The sequence below is a fragment of the Nuphar pumila genome, chromosome 12 (genome assembly GCF_984573655.1).
Source record: "Nuphar pumila chromosome 12, dmNupPumi1.hap1.1, whole genome shotgun sequence".
In the NCBI taxonomy this organism is placed as follows: Eukaryota; Viridiplantae; Streptophyta; class Magnoliopsida; order Nymphaeales; family Nymphaeaceae; genus Nuphar; species Nuphar pumila.
Window position 1 is genome coordinate 28,887,325 of NC_143260.1, and position 19,985 is coordinate 28,907,309.

General features: G+C 40.6%; 2 protein-coding genes across 2 annotated transcripts; one reads left to right on the top strand and one right to left on the bottom strand.

The window, feature by feature from the left end:
• Window positions 1-638: 638 nt before the first annotated feature.
• LOC149820451 (peptide deformylase 1A, chloroplastic-like) lies at window positions 639-14,049 on the bottom strand. The gene is made up of 4 exons (XM_089983576.1): window positions 13,527-14,049; window positions 1,996-2,085; window positions 1,842-1,909; window positions 639-956 (listed from the first exon to the last, which is right to left on the bottom strand). Exons 1-4 carry the CDS (start codon window positions 13,941-13,943, stop codon window positions 716-718), a joined length of 816 nt encoding a protein of 271 aa, XP_089839702.1. The 5' UTR covers window positions 13,944-14,049; the 3' UTR covers window positions 639-715.
• Window positions 14,050-16,229: 2,180 nt separating this feature from the next.
• On the top strand, window positions 16,230-18,613 carry LOC149820452 (peroxidase A2-like). Its single transcript, XM_089981804.1, has 4 exons — window positions 16,230-16,526; window positions 16,648-16,839; window positions 16,989-17,154; window positions 18,174-18,613. Exons 1-4 carry the CDS (start codon window positions 16,230-16,232, stop codon window positions 18,611-18,613), a joined length of 1,095 nt encoding a protein of 364 aa, XP_089837930.1.
• The last annotated feature ends 1,372 nt before the right edge of the window (window positions 18,614-19,985 follow it).

Genomic DNA, 19,985 nt, shown 5'->3' on the forward strand with positions numbered 1-19,985 from the left:
TTATGGTGGTTTGGACATATTCGGCGAAGGCCTAATGATGCTCCAGTTAAAAGGATGGAGAAATGGGAAAATATATTAGTTAAAAGAGGTCGGAGTAGGCCTAGGAAGACTTGGATGAAGATGATAGGAAAGGATATGAAGGCTTTGAACCTCACCGAGGACATGGCATTGGATAGAAATGATTGGAGGAGAAGGATTCATGTGGAAGACCCAGGATGATTTTCTTTGTTGGTTCATATCGCCGACCCCAATAGTTTTTGGGCTGAAGGCGTAGTTGTTGTTGTTGTTGTTGTTGTTAGAAGATAATACAGTAGTATCATTGGCCTAATCTATCAGGAAGAGCAAATACAAACTTTTCAACTGTAGATCAACTCTGGAAGGAGTTAATTTTGTCTAAACAAAGTACCATCAGGATGGATTTTTTTTTCAGGAAATGCAAGCTTTCCAGACAATTGTTTCTTAGGTGGTCATCTATCATTTCCTTAATCCATCATTAGCAATATGCATACAAATGCATGAATAGAATTCCTAACAGAAGGAAACAAGTCAACAACTAACAGATGAATGACAAAATCAGATCTCCTGTATTGTGCAAGGATTTTTCTCAAAACAGTTAAGAATACTTCTAATTTGATGCATTGGTCAGTGAAAGGAATTCAATGATATTCTAAAGAAATTATAACAGTATATGCATGTTTGCTCTTTGAAGACAAAATTAGAGCACACCAAGTTTGGGGCATCCAGTTGGCAAGGGTAAATCCAAATTTTCAATGGTTCTGAATGTCCTTGGGACTATTTTATCTACATAAATAGTACCCTCAAGATGATCACACTCATGTTGTAATATGCGAGCCTTCCAGCCAAAAGCTTCCACTTTAATCGGCAAACCATCCCGCCCGAATCCTGTTACTTCAACCTCAAGGTGACGCTCAACAAGTGCTCTAAATCCATCAACACTGCAATATAAGATGAGTCATACTATTATGCAGAACAATAGAACAAACAGAGTGTGTGTGTGTGTGCCCATACATGCAGGAAACAAACACACGTAAACAAGCACACATGCATGCACACAGAGCACACTGTGCTTATGTACAGAGGAATACATAATTTTTTAATGCCAAAACAGGCAAAACTTTGCTCTTAAAGGGAATAAAAAGAAAAAGAAAAAAGCTTTGAAATATATCCATGCATATCTGGGAAACAATGCAGAGGCTGGATGTTAGCATCTTATGGAAGAGGTCAGTTTGAAGAACCCCATGGGGGTGTAACCTCGAACACAATTAGGATCATATAGGAAATATACAGCTAAAGCAATTGCTGAATAAAATCACATACAAGATTCCCGATGTAACTAACTGAACTACAAAATTTGATCATCATTGTTTTCTCAGTTGATTATAGAGTTTAAATTTCAGGCGTCCCACTAAATTAATTTAAAAAATGCTAGTCAATTCAGGGAAAGCTATTTGCTAACTTTCAATAAATGTACCACATCAACCAGTGGGTTCTACAAAATGCAAAGGACAAGTGTGTTGGACAAAAAAATTTAATGCATAAATGAGAAAATCATGTGAACTTATCAAGCAACTTCAAGGAGTGCTGTACAAATGACTGAGGTAACAAGTAGGTTTGTGATCAAAACTTTCCAATCCAAACTAACTCAAGTAAGCAAATGTAGGTCAGTCCAGATAGTTGATAAAAAATTCAGTGACTGACATGCTTGCTTAGGCAACTAGAAAACAGCAAGATCAGATAGCCTTGATGTAAAAAAAAAAAAAGGACGAATATTAACAACATTAGCAGTACAGCAGGCACACAAACTGCAATATTTTCCTTACCTCAAACATCCTTCAAAAAAGAAGGCAGTTCTGTCACCTTTTTTTGTAAGTTTTGGGTTGATGATAACCTTTCAAAGAATGAAAATAAATGATCAGAAAGGAACTTATGCGATGAACAATGGAAGGCAGGCAAGCATCCTTCTGAAACCTTTACCAGAAGTTCAAAGGGTTTTCTGGCCTGGGCTTTAGTTTCCTCTTTTGGAGCATAACTGATATATGTTTCTGTATCTTCCAAGACTATAATCTGCACAGAAGGATCTAAATTGAATTGTTTCTTGCGTCTTGAAGCAGTAAACACGTTTCCTTGTCATAAGGCAGGGAAGATTAAATAAATAACTTTCCAACTTTATTAGAAAAAAATCCAAAAGACCCTTGAACAAAAAAGTGCAAAGATAAGAATAAACAAAACAAGGGTACGGACATCCAAACTCCAGCTTTTGCATGACATTCAGAACATAAAATACCAGGTGATTTTCGTTTGAATTTATATCTACATATTGCTTCCTTCTCTCTCAAAAAGAAAATCTACATTTTCTTCTTACACAAATTAGAATTGTCTTTTATAAAAAAATATATCTCAAATTAAGCTCTCAATACAATGATAATGAATAAGATGAAGATCTTGACCTTGTACAGGGTATCCTTTGCATAACAAAGTCACACATGGAAAAAAGTTCTTTTCACATGGTTTTAACAAACCTTAGTAGTATTATGGATTTGAACATGCTTATGCTTCTCATTCTACTGGTCCCTATGGAGGAGAACCATCAAGCCCATGGCCATGCAGAAGAAGCAAGTCAAACCCCATTAGTAGTTTTAATAGCATCATTCTCTTGTAGGTCATGTATAAGAAGCAACTCAAATCCCATTAGTACTTTTAACAGCATCATTCTCTTGCTAGGCCTTATTCCAGCAATAGTAAGACGGTCAAATTCTTTCCTTGAGAATATCACTATTTATAGTCACCTAAAATAACAAATTTGGTTTCCAAGATGGTGCACATAACTATAATAAACTGAAAAAGAAACATGAAACCATGGGTTGGATGAAAGTGCTAAGACAACCTCATTTTGACCAAATTGTCGATTTTGCAAAAGACGCCTATGTCTCTCAAAGGGAACAGCACATAAGCTCGTTCTATTTACAAAAAATCATATTTTAGATTGAAAGAACCATAAGCATCTCACAAACAGCACCAGTCATCCTGTCAGAAAAAATTGATAAGCCCATTGAAAAGAATCAAATACATATATGTCACCAACATTATGAAAACTGCCAATTGGCCCAATGAAGAATGATTATTGGATATCATATACGAGTTCTGCATCAACAGGGCACACCATGATGTGCTAGATTCAGTTCCATCAAATATGAAAAGGATGACTAACTTAACCTCTCTCCACCCAACATATGAAAAGTAATAGGGTCTACATAAGACAAAGCAGTTCTCTATTATTGAGTCAGGGAGAACCCATTGTGGTGCATATATCTGCACATAGAGCCCAAAAACTGAAAAATAGATCAGTGGCATGTCACTAGCTTTAGTAGGCACCTCTACATCTCCTGGTCTTCAGACCTGAAAATCATTCTTTAATAACTTATCCTGCAGCCTAGAACTCATGTTACAGAGATTAGTTCCTTAAATCAGCTGCAGTCAACTAACCACAAAGGCTCCCAAGTGTAAAAACGTGAAATAGTACCTGATTAGCAGTGGTCTGTCGCTGAAACGTTGATCTGCCGTAGCATGTTAATGTGAGAGAACCTGAGAAGCAGAGCCCAAAGAGAGATCGACTAGAGGGTATCATCGGCTTCTTTTATTTTATTTTTCTCACGTGTATTACTCCTTTTTATGTTACAGTCTGATTAGGTTTGTAATACAAAGAACTAAACAGCCCTCAATAATACAACTTAATTACACATCATGTTTGGATCTTGGATCCAAATCCGATCCAAACCCAAAACATAAAGCAAAAGACTATAACGTCTTACCAGCCTCCCTCAAGATGAGCATGTATTTGAATCATGTTCATCTTGCCTTTAAGGAACCAGAATCTCCTTATTCAAGCTACTTGGTCCATTCTTCTGCGCTTACTATCATCCGGAGTAAGCGCAAAAGAATGTGTTCGACAGTTTTTTCAGAGACAAAAGCACGTGGAGATGCGGCTGCTATCAGGAGTTGTGCTAGAGTTCGACCTCACATCAGCACAGTGGTCCAGAACATACCATTCTGCCAGATATGACTGGGACTCTTTTGTTACTCTTCCACTTTTTCACGGTCCTCGTGTCTCTGCTGATTATCAAGAGTGGTGGCAAACTGTCTGTCCGCCCCCTCTTTCTTAAGTTTATTATTGATGCAACTACATCCCTGAACATGTCTCCAAATTTCTGCATGCATATTCCATGTATTTTTTATGTTGTTGATGCTTGAAAACTGAATTTCTGCATCCCTGAACATGTTTGAAAATTTATGCATCCATATTCCATGTATTTTTTATGTTCTTAATGCTTAAAATTTATTTTTTGCATTCCTGATCATGTCTGCAAATTTCTGCATGCATATTCCATGTATTTTTTATGTTCTTAATGCTTAAAACTGAATTTTTGCATCCATGAACATGTCTGGAAATTTCAACATGCATATCATGTATATTTTTAGCGTTTTGTATGCTTAAATTCAAGTTTCTGCATCCATGAATGTGTTTGCGATTTTCTGCATGCATAAACTTGCTATTTTAACTCCGCCTGTGTATAACTGTTTAGTTATACACTGTCGGTCCCAAGCCCGGATAAAGGAGGAGGGTTGCGGTAGGCCTGTGACAGCCAGCATAAAAACTTAGTCATACCCTATGAATATGAACCAATATGAGAATTTCGTTGGGGCGTTCCCTACTGAGCGACGCGCTGTACTCTATAGGCCCGGAGGTAATGATAAATGGGCAAGGGTTGCTAGGTCGTCGCCCGGAAGCGACGCGTCACACCGACGCCCGGGTGTGGTGTCAAATACGCAAGGGTTCCCTCACTTTGTTGGACGGGTGGGAGTAAAGAAGTTAGTCCAAGACCATAAAATTAGGTTAGCCACTTGGAACATAGGATCTTTAACTGGTAAGTTGGTAGAGTTAGTAGATGTTATGTGTAGAAGAAAGATTGATATTTTATGTCTACAAGAGACCAAATGGGTAGGTGAGAAAGCAAAAGTGATAGAACCTTGGGGATATAAGATTTGGTATACAGGAATAAATAGGAATAGGAATAGGAATGGAGTAGGGATTGTTATGAGTCGTGAGTTTATAGATAATGTAGTTGAGGTCCGTAGGAAGGGTGATAGGATTTTACTTATTAAATTAGTATTAGATACGAATATTATTAATATTATTAGTGTTTATGCACCTCAAGTAGGTTTAGATTATTCCATTAAGCGTCAATTTTGGGAAGATTTAGATGGAGTAGTACAAGGGATATCTTATGGAGAAAGACTTTTCATCAGCGGTGACCTTAATGGGCATGTAGGCATTAGTAGGGATGGATTTGAGAGTATCCATGGAGGCTATGGTATAGGAGAAAAAAACGAAAGTGGAGAAAGGTTTTAGATTTTGGTTTGTCCTATGATATGATCTTAGCAAACACTTGGTTTAGAAAAAGGGAGTCTCACCTAGTAACATTTAAAAGTGGGGTTAATACGAGTCAGATAGATTTTTTCCTACTTAGAAAGAGAGATAAGGGTTGTTGCATCGATTGTAAGGTTATACCGGGAGAAAGTGTAGCTACACAAGATAGAGTTTTAATTTTAGATCTTAGAATTAGACAATACCGCAAAAGGGATAGACATATGATAGATCCTAGAATTAAGTGGTGGGCACTGAAAGAAGCTAAACAAGGAATATTTGTAGAGTGGGTAGTTAAGGAAGTTGATTGGTGTCTCGAGGAGGATTCAGAATCTATGTGGAATAAGATAGCGGGTGGCATGAGAAAGGTGGCTAAGGAGGTATTGGGTGAGTCTAAAGGCGATGCACCGCTAGGTAAGGATACATCGTGGTGGAACAAGGATGTCAAATTAGCTATTAAGGTTAAAAGAGAGTGTTATAGAAATCTAAGTAAAAATCGTGATAATGAGAATTTGGAGAAGTATATGATAGCAAAGAAGGAAGCTAAAAAAGTAGTTCGGAACGCGAGGGATAAGGTATATAAGGAGGTTTATGACAAGTTGGATACCAAAGAGGGTGAGAAGGATATTTATAGGCTTGCAAAGATGAGAGATAGGAAATCGAGGGATCTGGGTATGGTTAGATGTATCAAAGATGAAACGCAAAGGATTTTAGTCAAAGATGAGGAGATTAAGGAGAGATGAAAAGATTATTTTGATAAGCTATTTAATGAAAGTCATGCTCAGGATCTTGGATACTTTTCAATTCCTTTTCATGAGATGAATTGTGACTTCATGCGCAAGATTCAAAAGAAAGAAATTGCAAAGGCTTTAAAGAAAATGAAATCAAGAAGGGCAGTTGGCCCAGATGGTATACCTATCGAGGCTTGGAAATGCTTGGGTGAGAAAGGTTTAGAATGGTTGACAAATCTTTTTAACAAGATTTGGCGGACAAATAAGATGCCTAATTAGTGGAGGAAGAGTACTTTGGTGCATCTATATAAGAATAAGGGTGATATACAAGATTGCACAAACTATCGTGGTATAAAACTCATGAGTCATACTATGAAACTTTGGGAGAGGGTGATTGAGTCTAGGTTGAGGAAGATTGTCATGATATCGGAGAATCAATTTGGTTTTATGCCTGGAAGATCAACTATGGAAGCTATACATCTTCTTAGACAACTTATTGAGAGAAATAAAGAGAGGAACAAAGATTTGCATATGATTTTTATTGATTTGGAGAAGGTTTACGATAGAGTACCTAGGGACGTTCTCTGATGGACAATGATGAAGAAAGGTGTTTCTCTCAAGTACATTAGTATAATTAAAGATATGTATGAAGGAGTAGTAACCAATGTTCGCACTTGTGGAGGGGTGACAACCAATTTTCCTATAACGGTTGGGTTACATCAAGGATCTGCTTTAAGCCCTTTCCTATTTGCTATAGTGATGGATGAACTTACGAGATCAATTCAAGAAAATGTGCCGTGGTGTATGTTGTTTGCTGATGATATTGTTTTGATTGATGAGTCTAGAGCTGGGGTTAATGCTAAGTTAGAATTATGGAGACAGACATTGGAAGCAAGAGGTTTTAAGTTGAGTAAGAGTAAGACAGAATACATGGAATGTCGATTTAGTAAGCAACGAAGTAGTGATGGGAGTGTAGTGAAGCTTGGTGAGCACAAAATACCGGTGGATGATTTTTTCAAATATTTGGGATCTATCATTCAAAAGTATGGAGAAATTGATGGAGATGTAAATCATAGGATAAAGGTTGGGTGGATGAAATAAAAGAGTGCAACTGGAGTGTTGTGCGATCGTAGAATGCCATTGCGGTTGAAGGAGAAGTTTTATAGGACGACTATTAGGCCCGCTTTACTATATAGTACGGAATGTTGGGCTGCCAAGAGACATCATATGAGATGTGTATGTTGAGATGGATGTGTGGAAATACAATAAAAGATAAGATTCGGAACGAGGAGATACGTAAGAAGGTAGGCGTTGCACCCATTGAAAATAAGATGAGAGAGAATCGTTTACGGTGGTTTGGACATATTCGACGAAGGCCTAATGATGCTCCAGTTAGAAGGGTGGAGAAATGGGAAAATATATTAGTTAAAAGAGGTCGGGATAAGCCTAGGAAGACATGGATGGAGGTGATAAGAAAGGATATGAATGCTTTGAACCTCACCGAGGACATGGCATTGGATAGAAATGAATGGAGGAGAAGGATTTATGTGGAAGACCCATAATGATTTTCTTTGTTGGTTCATATCGCCGACCCCAATTGTTTTGGGATAAAGGCGTAGTTGTTGTTGTTGTTGTATAAACTTGCTATTTTATGTGTTCCTGATCATGAACATGCTTGCGAATCTTCTGTAAATAATCTGTGATTTTTCTGCATGTATAAACCTATATTTTCCTGTATTCTTGAATAAGGTTTGCAATATATATATCAGCCCGTGATTTGGATTTTATTCGCAGCCCTAATATATATATTTATATCAGTCTGCAAATCTGAATTGTTTTCGCAGCTTTAATATATGCCAAACAGACTGTGTTTTTTGTCTGGATTTATAGCATTGATATGTATGCATATCAGTCCGTAAATCTGGACTATTTCACAGCATTTGCATATATATAACAAGCTGCGTTTTTTGTCTGGATTTGCAGCACTGATAAGTATGCATATCAATCCGCAAATCTGGACTGTTTCATGGCATTAATGCATAATCGTCTGCGTTTTTTACTCAGATTTGCAGCACTGATATGTACGCATATCAGTCCGCAAATCTGAACTGTTTCGCAGCATTAACGCATACTTAATAGTCTGCATTTTTACTTAAATTTGCAACACTGATATGCACGCATATCAGTCCGCAAATCAGGACTGTTTCACAGCTTTAATGTATGCATAACAGCATGTGTTTTGGACTGTATTCGCAGTCCTGATATATATATATATATATATATATATGTGTGTGTGTGTGTGTGTGTGTGCAAATTTCGATAATGATCGCAGCATATATGCATATACAACTGTCTGCGATTCTGAGAATGTTCACAGCATATAGATATATATATAGTTGTTTGTGATGTTTACAGTGTTTGCAGCATATATATATATATAGTTGTTTGTAATCTTGATAGCACTTACAATAGAAATATATATACGCATGCCAGCTATCTTGATAGAGTTCACAGCAGTAATATATCATGAACAGTTATTCAATCTGTGAATTTTAACTGTTTTGACTTTTCTGACAGTATGGTAAGACTGCTATACATGGTTTAATATGCATTCATTAAATTATTATGATTGTGCCATGAATTGTGTAATGAACTTGAAAAGTTAATTCTTTATGTGTGTTTCATGTCACTGAAAAATCTTGCAATGCTAAATTATTGTAGTAATGTTTGATCCACTGACAAGCCATTGAGGGTTACGAGCATGTGTTGCTTACAAAATTTTATATTGTTTTTTGTACATTGCAAAATGATTTTGTTGAAAATTGGTTTACCTAAATTAATTACACAGTTGAATTTGATGGGGCAAGGGCCCGAATTCGTTATCGCATGTGGATTTGCATAACTGTTTTTATGTAAAAAAAGTCCAATTATTTAAGATGGTAAAAGAGACCAAACAGTGTAATAATTTTTTTTCTTGGTGTCCCTCTGAAAGGGTAGAACCTTGAATGGTGGTCGTGGGCGATTGTGAAGATACTAAACACCATGTGCAATTGTTGTTCCCAAGAACTCGATGTGTGGTTCATGTTCCCGACTACGATTGTAGAGAACTTTCAGCCACTTTATCTAAAGGAAGTGTTGTTGACTTAGCTGTAGTTATTGGTATACCAAGAAAGTGACATCAATGGTTATGGATTTTCATTGATGTCCCAGCATTAGGTGAGGATCTATGTCACAGGGATTCGGCTAGCAGGGTGCCGCACCCGCGTCGACGCGACTCGACGCGGGTGCGGGTTCGGGTGCGGCACCGGGTGCGGTCAACCCGATCCTGGGTGCGTTGACCGCACCCAGGATCATTTAGGTCCATTTGTTTTTTGGATTTAAAAAAAAAAAAAATGCCCTGTGAAATGGGCTGCGAATTTGAATTTTTTTTTTAAAAAAATTTGTTGTCAGGGCCCTGACAGACAGCTACTGTCTGTCAGGGCTGACAGGCAGCTGCTGTCTGTCTTTAAAAAAAATCTGCATGTCAGGGCTGACAGACAGCTGCTGTCTGTCAGCAGCTGACAGCAGTCAGCAGCTGACAGCAGTCAGCTGCTGACAGCAGAAAAACCCCGATCCCCTTATATATATATATATATATATATATATATATATATATATATATATATATATATATATATATATATATATATATATATATATATATATATATATATATTACATTTTTGCCCCTGCCGCACCCCCGCACCCGGGTTTTTTGAAAGTGCCGAATCCCCGCACCCGCACCCGCGCCCGCACCCATGTGACATAGGTGAGGATGCTTAATGTTCTGATGGATGGTGATGATTCCTGATGTCAGTCAGGGAACAAGTGTAAAACCCAGTAATTAAAATACAAATTGTATGTTAAGCTATGACTGGAAACCACCTTGAACCTCGGGAACTTTACCTGTTTTGAGTATCCGCGGGGTTGGTAAGAAAGTGAAAATTAAATTTGTGTACATTTAAATAGGGACATGCATGCAAAAGCAATTCTGATAAATTAACTTAAAACGTTATTTATGCATGTTGCATTGATTCATGCATCTTTAGATGTTTAGCATTAATTTCATGATCCCTAAATTGTTTGATATTTCTGATTCAACATGAAATTGTTGAATGATTGCTTGAATGGCTTAGATGGTAAGTTGTTTTGATAATTTGTTGTCTGTGATTCCTCTTAAACTTGTGCTTGATTTATTTTATACTATTTTCCTTACTGTTGGAAAGTTAGAGGATCTCGTATGAGAACTTTGGTTCTTACCCGTTTTCTAAAAATGTTTTTCAGGCACTAAGACTCAGTGACGAGAGGGACTGGCTGGCTAGAGGACTCGAGGTTTATGGTCTAGTGGCCCGAGTTCTGATGTACACAGGATTGGCTAGTGTGGATTTTTGAGTTTATGAACTTTATTGACATATTTGATTTAATAAATAAAGTTCAATTCATGGTTTGAATTTACTCTATGTTTGAAATGGTTGATGGGTTGCGAACACTAAATCTGTAATGCACTCCTGGTCCTTGGGAGGTTTTCCACAATTGTTTAAAAAAAATCCACATTTTTTGAGAGTCAGTTTGGGGTTGTTACAATTAGGCTCAACATAGGAATGGACTATGACTAGAAATGCATGATGTTTTGGAGAGAATGATTCATATGATACAAAATGAGTGTGAAGAATAGAAATACGAGAATTGCAACGTGCCTAAGAAATAAGAGGGATGAATTGAACTGCATCGACGAGATCAGTTGGAAGGGAATCAGAATTGGCCTCCAAGTATTCTCCTTCTCCATGTTCTACTCTTTCTAACAAGGGTATAGTCACAACTCCTTCCTGTCTTCTTCTGTTTGGTCATCACTCTGAGCCTTAATAGTTTCACCTTTTATTTCTTTTTCCAAATAAGGCATCAAGAACGATATATCACCGTCATTTTCTCTTTCACTACCATTATGCTAAAAATAAGGCATATGTTTCATAAACTCCACATTCCTGGAGATCCAATTTTTCTTCTCAACAAGATCATAACACTTATACCCTTTTTTGTCCCTAACTAAACCCCAACCCCAAGAAACAACATTTCATAACTTGAGGAGAAAATTTGTCTCTATATCTTGCAGGTAGCAATACAAAACATGTATAACCAAAATCCTTCATCATGCTATAATTTGGTGCTACACTATAGGGTTTTTGATGAGGAGATATACCTTTTAACACCCTTGATGGCATACGATTAATCTGATAAACTAACATACATGTAGCATCCGCCTAATGAATTTTGGATACATGGCCAATAAACAAGACAGCCCTGGTTGTTTAAAGAAAAAGTCTATTTTTTCTTTCTACAACATCATTTTGTTCAGGTATGTAGGGCCATGATTTCTAATACACAATTCTCTTTTCCTGCAAGAAATTTTTAAGTGTACAACTGATATATTTTCTCTTTAAATTCGAGCAAAGGATCTTAATTGTAGAAGAAAATTGAGTTTCAATCATCACACAACTTTTTAAAGATCTCAAACAATTCATTTCTATTTTTCATAAAGTAAATCTAAGAGATGTATACAGACATCAATGAAAGTAACAAAATAAGATGAGCCCCCCTTGGATAGTACTGGTGAAGGCCCCCAAACATCTGAGTGTACAAAATCAAAAGCCATAACTGACTCAATTGTCCTAGACCCAAAAGGTAGAGCATGACTTTTTACCAACTTTCACATTCTTTGACATGCTCAAATACAAACATTTTAGACTCATTAAAACTATCAAAAGACAAGATACTGAAGCCGCGAACTAAAGATATGACCAAGCCTTTGATGTCATAGCATAGAATCATCCAACACTACTGCTCTCATATTGACATCTGGTTTTCTCTACAACCCTTAGTTACTGGAAGCTTCATAGATAGATGGAAAGTGTGCTTTCCGAAAACTCACTTCGAAAGTGCGAAACTCCTCGCTTCTGAAACTTGATAGGAATCTTGATTCTCCTACGCTTCTCCTGTTTCCCTACATGATTCCTATGTGCTTCTCTAATGCTTCTTTTCATGTTTTATATGTGCTTCCTTTCACGCTTCCCACTCACTTCTCATATACTTTATTTAAATTGGCAACCATCATTTTTAGATTTCGAGAATAATTTAATTCTTACACTACAAAATCACAAATTTAAGAATAATCATTTTTATTTTAGTTTTTATTCTCTTCTCCTATGATTAGTATTTTCCTTTCCACTCAATCCCATATCACTTCTTTTTTTATTCCTATTTTGCTTTTAAATTGATTCCTCGCTTCTTATAAATTTTAAAATATCTCTCTTCTTGTTTCGTTTTCCGCTTCCACTTCCTATTCTGGTAACCTCAGATAATCCAAATGGATTGCATCATGTTCTGAAGATAAGTTTCAGGAACACTATGAGCTGTACTTCTGAGAGAAACTGAGAAAAAGTTCCATAATCAAGTGAACAGCCCACATGCACAAAGATAATCTTTGAGCCTAATTGTACTTCCATGCAATCATAGTCATAACTGGAGGTAAAGGAACCTGCAGCAGACTATCTAAATGGCAAGGATCAGAACACATGATCAGCACCATTATAAGAAACACATCCTCTAAGGCTAGAGAAGCACATGAAGAAAGCTAAGTGAGATGGCTGAAAACAATATCTTCTTCCAGTATAAAGTGCTTCATACAAAGTGGTCCCTTAGTAGTGATTACAATTACAAACTATCTGAGGCATTAATTATAACAAAAGGTGTGAGGCGGGGGGGGGGGGCGCACTTGCTACTGTTTAATAAAGTCATACTGAAATTTTCATAACCTAGATGACGACAGAAGCGTATCTTCACATAAAATAGATCAGTTGTCTCAGTACAAGTCATGACCTCATAAGAGTAATTGTTAGATCTAGAACAATGTAGTGATCAGTTTAAGGATAATTGGAGAGAACAGAACATATTATCAGAAAACTTCAATGCCATATAAGCAACATCAACTACTACAGGCAAAGCGATCCAAGCCCAAGAAACTTCAGAATGCCATTCAAAGCCCCAGCCAAGATAAGAAACAGGCCAATTCAGATGGGCATTCTCAATATCACAATTAAAAACTAAACCGAACAATCTAAAAACAAATAGCGTTTCGAAACGCCCATTTTGCAGAAACAGAGGAACGAATTCAAACTGGGCTTTCTTCACTAAGATAAAAAGAACCAGTAAAAGAACTCTACCACGCACCACCAACTAACACTGCCCGAGAAGATTGATGACCAAAAACACGAGAGAGAGAGAGAGAGTTCTTAGGATTTGCAGTGAAAAAAACATACTCTGTAAGGAAATCCAATCTGGGGCGCAGCGAGACCGACGCCGGGGGCCTCCCGCATCACGGCGGCCATATCGTCGATCACTTTCTGGATGCTCTCCGATGCGATGTCCTGCAACTCGACCTCGCGCGCGGGCTCGTGGAGCACGGGGTCGCCGGCCTTCACTATCTCCGGTAGCTTCCCTTCCTTCTGGCCGAAACCCAGAAACCAACCAGCAGAAGGAACGGTTTGGGAAGGGGAGCCGATGTTTCTTCTTCTTCCCTTTGTACAAATGGGTCTGATCAATTGTGGCTCTAGGCCGATGAGGAAAGGTAGCAGGTGGTGGGTAGGCGAGCTCTTGGCTCTTCTGAGGAAGCCGTGGCCTTGGCCGCCGGCGACCGAAAGGAGCCGAGAGGAGACGCTTCGGAGACGCACCACCATCTTCGCTTTACGTGATTTTGCTCCTCAAACGATAACGATGGGAGCGCGCACGCAGCCTGTAGATTGGCTCCCCACAGGAACGTTCGATGGTGCTGTTTGGGATCACGTGAAAGGTTGAGCCAAGTTCGTGAAGAGGTTTGTTTTTTACTTTATGCACTCCTGATGGTGGAGATCACGAACTCGGTCGGATTTTGCATGAACAGACAACTTTATCGAACCAGGGCATTGCGTTCGGGATTAAGGTTCGGCCGGCCCCACCCAAGGCCGGTTAAGGCCCAACAAGTCCAAACCAAAGCCTGGCCCAAACCCTGTCGGGTTCGGTCTAGGTTCCCTTGAAATGGGCAGCCCATAGCTCATTGATTGAATAAGATTGGCATGAGTTTTATATCTTCTTAGGCGGGTTCGGGTTTGGCTTAAACGGGTTCGTGTTGTAAACGGGTCGACCCGCTTAACCTGTTTATTAAACGGGTCGGGTTAGTGTTAAGGGTATGTCAACCCGTCAACCCGTTTAATAAACACCAAGACCATATCTGTCATTAACCAAAAATGTAGAGAAAAAAAAGAAAACACGCCAAAACAAGCCCCCAGAAGACATGGCATTAATTTATTCTGCCTGCATTGTAGTAAATAAATGCTCATCTCATCCTTAGTCTTGTTTTGCAGCTTTTGCTCCTTTTAGTTTGCTTTCACCAAAAGATACGCGGTACCACCATGGATGGTCGCTCTTCGGCTCGTTCCCGAGCCAATACTCATCGGGATCCCTCGCGTGCTCACCCTCCTGGTGAGCGGCGTGACGATCCCCCACGGCCAGAACCACCTGGTCCACGACGCCTTTGCCGGTGGCTCTCCTTAGACTGACTTCTACAAGGACTCACACGAGGACATCGCAGCCGTCCATGGTGCCCCCAGGCTCACCCTCGACCCACTCCACAACTGCGCAGGGATCGCAGCCCTTCCGGCCCTCGGTGTCCGGCATCTCGGTCTCGCTGGAGAAGGGGCTCCCTCTTGGCAGTGGCCTCAGCTCCAGTGCGGCCAGCGCCGCCGCCACTGCCACCGCCTTTGCTGTGAATGCCCTCTTCGGCAGCCTCGACCTCGTCCTCGCCAACCCATTTACCCGAACTCGACGCACCAACCCGCCAGCTAACCCGTTTACCCCACCCGGCCCGTTTATTAAACGGGTTACCCGTTTAATAAATGGGTCGGGTTTCATGTTTGCCACAGCCCACTCGTTTAATAAACGGGTCCGGTTCGTGTTGAGGTATGCTGTCCCACCAACCCGCCGACATGACCCGCCAACTTGACCCGATTGCCATCCCTACATGGAGTTGAGGGGTAAGCTATTGGAGTTTTATGCTGACAGAACAGCGACCGCAAGTAGGGATGGCAGTGGATCGGGGAAAGCGGGGCCCCACCCCGCTCGCCCCGTTTGGACCAGGGATGAAGGGTATGAAACGGGGATGGAGGCAGGGACGAAGGTTAAAATTCATCCCCATCCGAGGGTGGAGGCGGGGATGGACGTGCACTTTTCCCCGCCCCACCCAGTCCCCGCCTCATATAAAATCTTGAGGCGGGGCGGGGGTGGAGACCTTGTCCCCCGCCCCGCCCCACTGCCATCCCTAACCGCAAGTATGGCAGGCTGAGCCAAAGTAGCTAGGTCTCTGTGATTGGGGCAGTTTATCTTGAGTAAAAAAAAATGCTAAATGCTAAGTGAGTTTTTTTAGACTTTTAGGTATTTTCTTGATTTCAACCCCAAAATGATGCCTGTTTCTGATAAAGAATAATATTTGAAGTATCAAAAGTTTACAAAGATTTTGAACCATTGTTTTTTCAAACATTTTAAGAACCCATTGGTGTATTGGAATCGAACTCTCCAAGAACTGATCCCTATAAAATTCAGTATCTAGATCACATCTCGGAGTTAATAAATAAAATGAAGAGAAACACATTTAGAATATAATTATTTATTAAATTATTATCAAGGTGTCATTTTTTTAATTGAGGTCACACGGACACATGAACAAAATGTCGTGTCCATGTGACCTTGGCTTGGATAGACTCGCAGCCTCATTGATTCGGCTACAATAAATCAAATTGACTCGGAACAGTTCAGAGCGAAGAGTCGAATCCGAAGCGTTTCAGCCTAATCAGTTAACATTCAACACGTCCTGATATAAGGACGTCGATCGAGAGTGCAATCTCCGTAAGAAAGAAGAAGCAAACAAGACTCTCTCTCTCTCTCTCTCTCTCTCTCTCAAAAGAAAAGCAAAGAAAGAAGAGACGGATAAGATGAGAGCTCTCAGCAAGATGATGGTGGCCGGAATCTTCGTCACCCTCTTCTTCGCCGTCCAGGACTCCTCCGACCGGAAAGAACGCGACGTCCACGGCCACGACGTTCGCCCCGCCGGAGAGACCGGCGTCGCCGACGTCTACCCAGACCCCCCCGGCCTCCAGTACGACTTCTACAGCGAAGCCTGCCCGGTGGCGGAGTACGTCATACGCGAGACCGTCCAAGAACTCATCACCAACCTCTCCGACATCGCCCCCGCCCTCCTCCGCCTCGCCTTCCACGACTGCTTCGTCCAGGCAACAGCTCTCTCACCCCCATTTTCTTTCTTTTCTTCTCTTTTCTTTCTTGGCCGGCCGGACGGAATCGACTATTAACTCCGGCGACTCTCGCGTTTGGTTTCCTTCCTTGCGTCCGCAGGGGTGCGATGGGTCGGTGCTGCTGGATTCTTCCGGCGGGGTTCCGGCGGAGAAAGAGGCTTCGGCGAACAAGAACTCGCTGAGAGGGTTCGACGTCATCGACGCCATCAAGGAGAGGCTGGAGGAGATCTGCCCGCTCTCCGTCTCCTGCGCCGACATCGTTGCCCTCGCTGCCCGGGACGCCACCTTCTTGGTTACTCTCTCTCTCTCTCTCTCTCTCTCTCTCTCTCTCTCTCTCTCTATATATATATATATATATATATATATATATATATATATGTATTATTTATTTATTTATTTTGTTGAGAGAATAATGATCTGGTGCGCGCGTTTCTCACATAGACCGGAGGCCCGTTCTACCCTTTAAGCACGGGCAGGCGTGACAGCACGGTGTCGAGGGCGGTGACGGCCGAAGCCCAACTTCCATCTCCATTCGCCACTCTTGACGCGATCCTCACCGCCTTCCAAGAAAGAGGTCTCGACCAGAACGACACCATCACTCTTTTGGGTATCTCACCAACTTTTCCCTCTCCTTCATATGATATCTCCTTGCATTTTAAAAGGGGATATGTACTACGCCATATGGATGCCCTAGTACGTCAATTCTAGCCGTCCAACTGATGCATCTGGACTGCAAGGATTAGTCCACATTCCGAGTGAGAATGTGGACTAACCCTAGCGATTGATTAGACGGCTACCATGGATAACGGACGAATCCCTTCATACGGCTTATGATGGAATCCGTCTTCCTTATGTTTAACATGCATATATACTCTTAAGAAATGACGTGTAATAGTGTAATAGAATGGGAGTGTAGACTTGTATCTTACGAATCTCACAGTGACAAATTCAGCCTTCTTTCTGAAAATATCACAGAAGAAAACGGTATTTTGATCAGCGTTTTAGACAGCCAAAATATCGTGATATTGTAGTTTAATTGAAAATATCTTAATTTTATAGCACCATTTGAGTTTATATGGGAATAAAACTCATTATCTTTTTTTATATATTTATTTTACATTTTTTCCTAATTTAATTGTACTTTGTATGCTTATTTATGTTTTCGGCATATTTTTTCATGTCTTATAATGGGATGTGATAGTATGTGGGTGTTGACACGTATCTTACAAATCTCATGGCGAGAAATTCAGTTTTCTTTCTTTGAAAATATCACGAAAAAAAAGTTATTTTGATAAGGCTTTTAGACAGCCAAAATAATGTTATATTGTCGTTTAGATCATCTTATCCTAATTTTATAGCACCGTTTACGTTTATATCATCTGTATCTCATGAAAAAAAGGTTCATTATTTTTTGTTTCCTGTTCGTGTATATTTATTTTTCAATTTATTTTCCATTGTTAATGTTTTTTTATGGTTATTAAGGTTTCGAATATTTCCTGTTGTAAATTTATTTTTTGCTAATGTTTTTCAGTTTAACGTTAGAAAGACAAAAGATTCCAATTTCTCACGATAATTTTCCTTCTTTTTATTTAATTTACTGCCTAAACTTCTCACTGTGCTTAATAGGTGCACATACTATTGGACACACGCATTGCCGGTTCTTTCAGTCCCGGCTCTACAATTTCTCTGGCAACGGTGTGCCGGATCCGACGATGAACTCGACGCTCATGAAGAGCTTGAAGATGATCTGCCCAGATGCAGACGCCGATGCCCAAGTCTCGGGTCAGAACAGGGTGCCAATGGATATCGGCAGCCATGAGAACTTCGACAGCCACTTCTTCAAGAACGTCATGGCGGGCTATGGCGTGCTCTACGCCGATCAGCAGCTCATGGCCAGCTCGAGCACCGCGAACTTGGTCGTTGACTACGCCATCAACCCGGACCTGTTTCGGAGGGAGTTCTCCAGAGCCATGGTCAAACTAAGTTCGGTTGGGGTGCTGACTGGGTCGCAGGGCGAGGTCCGGAAGACCTGCTCGAGGCCACTGACACACGAAGGTGGTCACTAGAGCACGGTGCTCTAGGGCGAGCATGGGTTTGGTTATTGGCATACGTGATGCATTGGGTTCTTGTGCTTTTTTGGATGAAGGGAATGAGCAGTAGGTCTAGTAGTTAAATTTTTGATGTCAAAGCTACCACAAGTAATGGTTTCTAAAGTAAAGGACAGCCTGAGAGCACTTTGTCGATCATGGATTCTCGTTTATCCCATGAAAACTGTGGGGTTTGTTAATGGGTCGGGTTTCACATGGACCCAGCCCTTATCGAACCTGATAGGGAAACAGTTAAAAAAAATATTTTTTTTTTAAAAGCCCAGACCTAGCCCAGCCCTGATTCCATATGAAATAGTTTTTTATATATTTTTTTAGCCCAGTCCAGTCCTAGCCCAGTCCCGACTGCAGCAAATAGTTTGATTTGTCCATATGAAATAGATTTTTATTAATAATTATAGTCATTTTTTATTTTATCTCAACAAAAAAAAATAGCCCAGTCCCGACTAGCACACCAAATTTTTTTTTTTTTGCTACACCCCTGTTTGCCAACCCCAAACACCCCCCCCCCCCCCGCATGAATCCTAGCTACGCCACTGATTAAAATCCTGTTATGACCCAAAGGTTCCAGTTAGTATATAAAGTCTGTATGGTTTGTGAAATTTCATATTAGACCCAGTTCCAATTAAGATCCACAATTTTTCAATTTTAAAAAATCATTTTTTTTAGGTATGGATTGGGTCTGGTTCATGTAATCCTTACATAATCTGGGTATAGTTTTTGTTATGGTGGGTCATATTGGACCCAGGTCCATATCCAATACCAACATCTCAAAGTTGGATTAGCCACCCGGGTTCGAACCAGTTCCGACGGGTTGACACGCCCAGCGCAAACTAAGAAACTACAACAGTTAAAGTTTGTTAACAATAACTCAATCTTTCAGATACTAGAAGTTTGCCTACGGTAGCTAGGGATGGCAGTGGACCGGGGCGGGGGACAAGGTCTCCACCCCTGCCCCATTTCAAAATCTGAACCTTCACCCCCGCACGGGGGATGGATTTCAACCTCCACCCCCGCCTCCATCCCCGTTTCATGTCCTTCATCCCCGGTCCAAACGGGGGCGAGGTGGGGTGGGACCCCGTTTCCCCTTAGTCTATAGTCATCCCTTAAATGATTGGAAATGGGGTGAGGTGGGGCAGGGATTGGGACGGGGACGGGGCACGGCAGGGGAAATCTTAAGTCCATCCTTGCCTCCATCCCCGCATGGGGATAGATTTTAACCTTCATCCCCGCATCCATCCCCGTTAAAGGCCCTTCATCCCCGGTCCAAATGGGGCGATGCGGGGCGGAGCCCCGTTGTCCCCCAGTCCACTGCCATCCCTAACGGTAGCCA

Bases quoted from the DNA above. Each gene is read 5' to 3' on its own strand.
- LOC149820451 (XM_089983576.1), bottom strand. From the start codon at position 13,943: ATGGTGGTGCGTCTCCGAAGCGTCTCCTCTCGGCTCCTTTCGGTCGCC. The intron at 2,086-13,526 runs GTATGTTTTTTT...CCTTCTGTGCAG, and splicing joins AGATTGGATTTCCTTACAGA to ATTATAGTCTTGGAAGATAC. The intron at 1,910-1,995 runs GTAAAGGTTTCA...ATTCTTTGAAAG, and splicing joins GAAAACCCTTTGAACTTCTG to GTTATCATCAACCCAAAACT.
- LOC149820452 (XM_089981804.1), top strand. From the start codon at position 16,230: ATGAGAGCTCTCAGCAAGATGATGGTGGCCGGAATCTTCGTCACCCTC. The intron at 16,527-16,647 runs GCAACAGCTCTC...TTGCGTCCGCAG, and splicing joins TCCACGACTGCTTCGTCCAG to GGGTGCGATGGGTCGGTGCT. The intron at 17,155-18,173 runs GTATCTCACCAA...TGTGCTTAATAG, and splicing joins CGACACCATCACTCTTTTGG to GTGCACATACTATTGGACAC.